The sequence below is a fragment of the Solanum pennellii genome, chromosome 10 (genome assembly GCF_001406875.1).
Source record: "Solanum pennellii chromosome 10, SPENNV200".
NCBI classification, from domain to species: Eukaryota; Viridiplantae; Streptophyta; class Magnoliopsida; order Solanales; family Solanaceae; genus Solanum; species Solanum pennellii.
Genome location: NC_028646.1, coordinates 80339068 through 80347620, shown reverse-complemented (window position 1 = coordinate 80347620; position 8553 = coordinate 80339068). Strand labels below are relative to the sequence as shown.

At 33.9% G+C, this 8553-nt stretch overlaps 1 protein-coding gene across 5 annotated transcripts; it reads left to right on the top strand.

The window, feature by feature from the left end:
• LOC107002305 (splicing factor U2af small subunit B-like) lies at positions 1-4321 on the top strand. Of its 5 annotated transcripts, none has more exons than XM_015200271.2 (6): positions 1-349; positions 1677-1763; positions 1845-1926; positions 2475-2601; positions 2717-3278; positions 3906-4321. In XM_015200271.2, exons 1-5 carry the CDS (start codon positions 113-115, stop codon positions 3234-3236), a joined length of 1053 nt encoding a protein of 350 aa, XP_015055757.1. In that variant the 5' UTR covers positions 1-112; the 3' UTR covers positions 3237-3278; positions 3906-4321. The 5 variants fall into 5 exon arrangements, with proteins under 5 accessions (XP_015055757.1, XP_015055756.1, XP_015055758.1 ...); XM_015200270.2 differs by having other exon boundaries at positions 2-349; positions 3915-4321; XM_015200272.2 differs by having other exon boundaries at positions 2-349; positions 3380-4321.
• The last annotated feature ends 4232 nt before the right edge of the window (positions 4322-8553 follow it).

Genomic DNA, 8553 nt, shown 5'->3' with positions numbered 1-8553 from the left:
AAAAATCCACATTAGAAAAACCCCTCTTAAGCCGAAATCAGAAACCCTAGTTTTCACAATAAATTGAAATTGGGGCGGTGCTGGAGAAGAAGAAGAAGAAAGCTTGAGAATCATGGCGGAGCATTTGGCTTCTATATTCGGTACAGAGAAAGACAGGGTAAATTGCCCTTTCTACTTTAAGATCGGTGCGTGTCGGCATGGTGACCGCTGTTCCAGGCTTCACACAAAGCCTAGCATCAGTCCCACCTTGGTTCTCTCTAACATGTACCAGCGTCCTGATATGATCACCCCTGGTGTTGACCCTCAAGGCCAGCCCCTTGACCCTCGCCAGATCCAGCGCCACTTCGAGGTATATATAAATATATGTGTCTCTGTGTGTGTTTATATGGATCTATCTATGTCGAAGCTAGTTTTTTTAATTTATGGTTTCTGAGCGTGAGTGGTAAGGTGGAAGCACAAAAACTAGCTTAGATACGAAGAAATTGAAGATTTAGTTACGATTAGAAATCATTCACTTAAAAAATTTAATTGAAAGTTGTAAGAGTAAGGGAAATGCTAGATTGTGTAAGCCGAATTGCTATTATTTGTGGATGAGTAGGTTGGAAACACAATAGCAAGCTCAGACACTGCTATCATTAAAAAAACATATACTTGTGTATGTGTGATATTAGTAGGTTGGAAGCCCTAAAGCTAGCTCAGACACCGTTATCATTACAATAAAAACATATACTTGTGTGTGTGGATGCACGAACGATACAGTTTTCCTTCTGCTTCGTATGTATATATGGATGGGATGGATACTTGTTTATTTTGTTTTTATGAAATGACTGTCTTAAGAAGTGCTATTATCTGGGTTACTACATGATTATCAGTGTCTTAGGTTTAAACAAAGAGAAGTTGAAGTTTCAAACTAGTTGTCATGAATAAATTGTTTTTGATTGTTGGCTAATTTCTAGGTTCTGTTCTGTTAGCCACTGGGAGGTTTGGGGAGCTTTTTTTGTGTAACTATAGAAAGTTAACTCATAAGTATGCACAAGTTTAGCGTTGTCGTTGAATGGGTTTTACAGATTTGTTAAAAGTGAACTTGGTGTTGAAACCTCCATGAGGTAGGGGTAAGGTCTTGCGTACACTCTACCCTCCCCAGGCCCAACTTGTGGGATTTCACCGGGAATGCTGTTGTCGTTGAACTTGGTTCTGAGAGCCCGGTACTGACCGAAGCATTTTCTGTTTCCATAGGCTGCAAGAACTTAGAACAATGATAAAGCAAAACAGTGTGTTGTGAAAACGTTAAGCCCTTTTCTTATGTTAGTGTGCTGATGGGTTTTGGTGCTGTGATGTAATTTCATGTTAAAATGGAATTCATGTCAATTTTTATTCAAAAGACTGTCCCTCATTTTTAGCTTCTGTTTTCTCGCTGTGGTGTCATCTTTGAGGAAATATGAGGTTTGTTTTGTGTATAGGTTATTTTTGTTCAAGTTCGTAATGGGTAATGTAAGGTGTGCTTACATCCTACCCTCACTAGACCGCACTTGTGGGATTACACTTTGTTCATTGTTGTTGTAAGTTTAAGTTTCTAATAGGAATCCTGTCTGAGTAAAAGTAGGTTGATTTATTATCCTGTGTTTCCTCCTGATTTCGTGGGTATGAAATATGTCTGATCACCATTGTACATGCAGGACTTCTATGAAGATTTGTTTGAAGAGCTTAGCAAGTATGGAGAGATTGAAAACCTTAACATCTGTGACAATCTAGCTGACCACATGGTATGTCCACTTCTCGATATGAACTTTGCCATAGTGATTTGCTCTCATCTGACCTGAGTGATATTGTGCCTCTTTCCACAGGTTGGTAATGTTTATGTCCAGTTCAGAGAGGAAGATCACGCTGCAAGTGCTCTTCAGAATCTTACAGGAAGATTTTATGCAGGTTAGTTCGCTCATTTTGGTTGAATGATGCTTAGTTTTAGTTTTGATTGTGTTAGCAGTTAGTTTTGGTATGGGTTTTCTGATCAACTTTGTTGGTTCTATAGAAATAACCCTAGGAACTCAGTGCGTATCTTACACAAGATCAATATAGGTGGTTTTTGGTTATATTTATCTCAAGTATGACGTAATTGACTCGTAGTGTCTCTACAAGACAGATATCTTTCAAGCTGTTGCTCCCTCATCTCCTTCAATTTCTGGAGATTATGTAGAGTATTATGCTGATGGTTGCACTTGTCTGTGTTTAAACCAAACATTATTTCAGTTTTTAGATCATATATATCCTAAATGGTTGAAAGAAATTTAGGTTTGGACTATGGAATAGTTTATTTTGCAGGGAGCTTAGTTTATTTCAAAGGGGATGCTATTATTTTTTTTGAGAATGGGAAGGAACAAATCAAATCAATTTTTTTGTTATGTAATAATAATGTTTCTTTTTGTGCGATAAACTCATTCTCTATGGCTGATGATCATGAAATTTGTAAATTTTAGGACGTCCAATCATTGTTGACTTCTCCCCAGTGACTGATTTTCGGGAAGCCACGTGTAGGCAGTATGAGGAAAATGTATGTAACCGAGGCGGCTATTGCAACTTCATGCATCTGAAGAAGATAAGCAGGTTTTCATCTACCCATCCCTCCTTTTCCTCTCCCATCACACAGACATCACCAAAACTCTGTGCTTTCTTTCTAATCTTGGTATTTGGAGGCTGATGCAATTTTTTTTGGTTGAAGGGAGTTGAGGCGGCAATTATTTGGGAAGAGCAGTAGGCGAAGGCGCAGCCATAGTAGAAGCCGAAGTCCGCGTGGTAATCGCAATTATGAAGAGCCGCGCCCACAGGGAGGTCGTGGTTTTGGTAGAAGAGGAGGTGGAGGAGGTGGTGATCGCTACCATGATAGAGGTAGGAGGCCTAGAAGCAGAAGTCCTGGACGAAGGAGCGGACACAGCAGAAGTCCTGGGGGCAGGAGAAATAGAAGTCCAATTAGGGAAGGAAGTGAGGAGAGAAGAGCAAAGATTGAACAATGGAACAGAGAAAAGGAAGAGACAGGATCTGGGAGGAATCATGGCGGTGGGGCACGTAGGGAAGACAGGGAAGGCAGTGCTGAGAGGAGGGCAAAGATTGAGCAATGGAATAGGGAGAAAGAAGAGGCAGATTCTGCTAAATATGGTAATTTTGACGCTGACAATGGCAGGAATGATGGTGGTGATCACTATGGAGAACAGTTTGATGATGGTTACCCGAAGCAGCAGTAGGTAGAAAATGGAAGTGACGGCTGCTATAGTAGTGTTCCTCTGGTTAGTGGCACTTCCACATACTTATTGTTTCACCTGAATGTCTTTCAATCTTAGTGGCACATTGCAGAAGTATAGCTCACTGTCCATTTTCCACTGTGCAGGGTGGAGTACAGGTCCACTGTCCTATGATTTTGAAAAGTGTTACCCATCTTTTGTCTTCTTTTTACCAAAATTTTAAAGTACAGGAATTTGTTTAACAGGGATCATAGTGAGGCCTACTTAGAAACACTGCCATTTTTCCTGACTCTGATGCATCCGTTGCTTGCACAGTGAAGCTTGCAGTGCTCAATTTTTCTTGTTAATTTTTCCAATGTCCTTTTTCCTGTCTCATATTGACAACTATTTATTTCTTATATAGGGAACCAGCCAACGGTAATATAGCATCTGTTAATTTGTAGAACAGCTTTTTAACTTAGGGCCTCTGATCAAATGATTTTTTTCTCTCCCTGGTTCATTCTTCCTGAAAATGCAACATTTGATTAAAGTGATTGGGAGTAGAAACATAGCCCTTCCAAGATTTCTGCCCACCTTAGATTTTTTAGTTGTCTACAGTCTAGGGGCTTCTCTCTTTCTAGGCTAATTCATAGAGTTTGTCATTCTTATAAGATTGATGTTATCTATTCCAAGGTTTTGCAGGTTAAAAGGTTCCTGCTTTGCAGTGGTCGTGCCTACCTTTACATAGCAGCTTACAATGGTCTTGTATACAGGTTTTCTCTGCTGCAGACGAGTCCATGGGACTTCTAACATGCTAGGGATGGCGAGAAGTGAAGGAACCAAGTCCATGGACCTATGAAGTTCTTTCTGTTTTGGAGTTTTATCATTTGTTAGGCATTACAGGTTTATATCCTCAAAGACTATTGTGCTGTGTATAACTGTACTGGTTGGTGATCTGTTGGGTTGAATTTCATTTCAGTACTTAATCGTGTTTTACTTTCAGTCGTTTGGAGGTTTCTGTTGAAACAAATTTGCTGAAGAGAGCAGGATTTTTATGTGGCAATTGCTAGACTGCAGTATAAACTCCTTTTGCAGTTTCTTTCGTTTCATTTATGTAGCCGTCTTTATCATGTAGTCGAAATGATCTCTGCATCTTCTCTTTCGTGTTGTGTGATTCCGATGTAATATTATGCATCGGTGTGAATGTAGGCTTGTGGCTTCATGACATGGAAGCTAAAATCATGAATGTGTTGACATCAGTGATTTTCTAGCCATTTTGATGTATAATGGTGAGAGAAAAATCTTGGAATGGAAGCACTAGATGCATGATTTGCAGTTGAGAGAAAAAGAAACTTGCTAAAAAAACTAGACGCATCATTAAAACGATTTTCTTCTCGCAAGCATTTTCAAATGGGTACATATAGCTAACTCACTCTTTGTTTATGTTGGAGGACTTGGGTTATGGACCCATCTTTTCTTTAAGTATACTACTACAACAACAACATATCCACAACAATTTCACAGGTGGAGTCTAAGGAGGATAAGATATATGAAGATCTTATTTCTACTTATATGAGGTAGAGAGATCATTTTCGATAAATCCTCGGCTCGAAAGGTAGTTATCTGATGTAAGATTGTACGAAAATAGACAAAAAGTAGTAAGATACAAATTTCTCAATGTAATGATGTGATCTATTTTGACTCGTTCTCCGCGAACTTGGATCATCACATGGTTACTAAAGTTTCATACGGCCATGAGGAAGTGAAATGACACTCACTTTATTTGAGCTGAATTATATCCATCGAAATCATCCTCGAGTAACTTTGAGAAATGAACATATGTCTAAAATAATTCTGACTTGAAATACAAACTATGAAAAACCTAATTACTACTTGTTAATAGAATCTGTAAATGCTTAGTATATTCTCTTGTACTGAGGATTAATAATTAAATCAATTTAGTGGAGAATTGTTCTTTTCTCATTTGTCAGCATCATCACTAGAATCATAACTTAGGTAAAAGAATTGACATCTCAACTAACAACACTATTTTATTCTTAAATTCACAAGCACTCGATAGTCACAAGGCATGGAAAAAAGGTTTCTGGGATTAGATCAGACTCGAGAAATAATGTATTTTTTATGACACGAAGGAATTTTGATTTCTTTTAGAAAGAAATTGGGGAAGGAAAGATTTACGTAATTGATTCTTCAATTTGTATGGAGGTAGATGCATTGTTTCTTATTAAATCATTGGCTCAAAAACGTGTAATCAAAACATAATATAAAAAGTTTTGTTTTAAAATGTGATCAATGAATTGTTTTAAGAGAGAAGAATTAGTTCGTATTTTCCTGAATTAGGAGTTATCTAATTTCTATTATCTTGCTATAACTTAATCTTTACTCAAATCGATAATAATTAAGCAATTCTTAATTAAAAGAAAGGAAAAACATAAAGATGATTCTGATTTTTTGTTCTCTTAATAAAACCTATTTGCTTTGAAAATATTCTTTTGTTGGATAGTTCATAATTTTCCATATAAATGTCATTACGTAACAAAATTGAACTCATATTTTACTAGGACCACAAATTTTAGGATTATTTTTCTCAAACTCTTATATTAAAAATATTTTTTTAGCAAATCAAGAAAGTTTTTAAAATCATAATATCCTTAATATTATAAATAATTATACAAAATAGTACTAATCAAATTAAAATTCTAAATTAGAGTATAATTGATTAAATGTATCTTTATTTTTAAAAAATACATACCAAATCAATATTAGTCAAGTAATATGAGTCGGACGGAATAGTGGGGTGGGGTTTGGGGGAGGGGGTTGGGGTTTAGGACCAAACAAAAGTGTGATGCAATGTTTGTTCAGAGGTAGCTTGGAAGTTGTGGCAGAATAATTCCAATGTATAGAGCCTTAGACAAGACATTTACTGTTCTTTCTTGTCTACTCTCCTCGTATTTATCAATTTTTTAAAAAAATTTATTCTAAACGTAAAATTAACACAGTAAAATATCATTCTGATCAAATTTTGGCCATATTTCTGGGTAAAAAGATCTTTTCATAGTTATATGTATACTCTCCTCGTGTTATATTACTTGATCTTTGTTAATTTCTTTTTTCTTTTTAAAATCAAAATATTGATAATGTTTTATTCTTTCTAGTCAATTTTAAATAATTATTTGTTAGGATCGAATTCACGTACACACACTAGATGAATGAAGAACACAAGAACTTTTCATCAAGAAAAAGAGATGAGAGATCTAGAGAGAGAAAGAGAAAACCCAATATTTCGTGGTAACAACCCGTGAGTAAACTTCCACGGCGGTGAGGTATATTTATATTAATTAAATCAGCGTATTTTTTATTACAGAGAATAAATAGAGAATAAATAGGAAAACCTAAACAGATATATATATTAATCAGGCTCCACTACCTAACAATTGAGGTATAATATATTTTTTTTAGAAATCGATGAGCTACGTTACTATGAGGGTGTTCAATTGAATTTCTTTCGTCAAAAAATAATATTATATACATAAAAATATTTATTCTTTTAAATGTTAAAATGAATAATTAAAAATAAAATATTTATTTTTAATATATGAACAGATAAAATGAAACAGGCAAAAATTCAAACACGAAAAGCTGTGGTACCGACAGTGACGCAACAGCACTGAAGACCTGGTCATGTAAAATTATTTATTTTTATAAAAAAAAACATAGAGATTAGTGAAATGAGTAATAAAAAAAAGGTTGAAAAGTTATTTTTACTCGTTTTTCTATACATATTATTTTTTAAAACAAAGTTAACAAAATATTGTCAGCATATGACTTTCATGAAAATAAAATCATATTTTAATTCAGAAAATATGATTTGTTCAAGACATGAATACGAAGTTAAGTTCAAATTTATTGGGCTATTTCATTTAATGGGCCCGCTACATTAGCTCAAGGTCCACAATGTGTTAAAATAAAGATCGTTAAGATTATGTCACGTGCGTAAATGGTGTAATAGATTTAGTCGATATGAGATTAACTGAAGTCATTAAATGTCTAAAATGACATATTTTTAACTAATCAAATATGATTTAATAATTAGATAATTTGTGTAGATTTGACGACCTACATGTTTTATTTAAAATCAAACAAAACAGATTATAATATCTATACTCTACAACTATAAATAGGGATACGACATAACTCTTTTTGTCTCATCCAAGATTAGAGAGGAGGATCATAAATTTTAGAAGACATCCACGATACGGTCATAAGATGATAAGTTTTTCTCTTTATCAGAAATACGTATCAACAAATTTTTATTCAGTGATGATTCATAAGTCCTTTCTAAATCAAGAAGACATTTATCGTTAAGATTCCTTACTCAACGAGGCTTTGATATAAAAATGGACCAACTACTCCCTCTGACCATTTCCACACTGCTCTTTCCAATTTTACACATTCGTTACAAAAATAGTAACTGATACAAGTATTTTATTACAATATTTATACTAATTTATATATATGATTAAACTAGAAAATAAATAATAAGTAGTTAATATTGAGGGTGCAACATTTTGATTTTTTTTTCTTTTTATATACTAAAAACAAGTAACATAAAAATCTAATTTCAGTAATAAGATTTGCGTATATTTTATCCCTCTCTGACTATTTTATGGGATTTCAATAAATATGTTATTATTAATAAGCACAATTCATAATATTTGTAATAAATTTTATGAATTAATTAACCAAAAATAATAAATGAAGGTAATTATACTTTCTACCATCTCTTAATTCTTGATAATATAAGGAACAAAAGAAATTAATAAGAAGGGCAATACGAAAGGAAATTGCTAATTATGATAACAATTTTATATAATACGCTCAACTCCAAAATAAGCAAAATATTTTTAAAAAAAAATTACATATACTATTTGGATGAACTCGATTTCTCATATTTGTTTTTTCACAAATAAGTTGTATGAAAATACATTTTTAAATAAAGTGTTATCATCAAAGGATTTTCTGCGATTATTTCTAGTATGGAATAAGTCAATCATCCACTTTGGTATTATTGAACAAAAATGGTGATATTGTTCCTCTATTAATCAAGAATTTCAATTTTTGGAAAGTACATGATCGCCCAATAAGAAGGGTTTTACGAAATAATAATATTCTTATCAAAGTTACGTATCCTATTTGTTCTTTGCATAAAAAATATATTTTTCAATTGACGTTACATGCATTTCTTGTCATTTCCATAAAATGCAGGAATAATTTGTTCTTTGCGTCAAGTTTCAACAAGCTAAAAGTGATAACGTCTTTT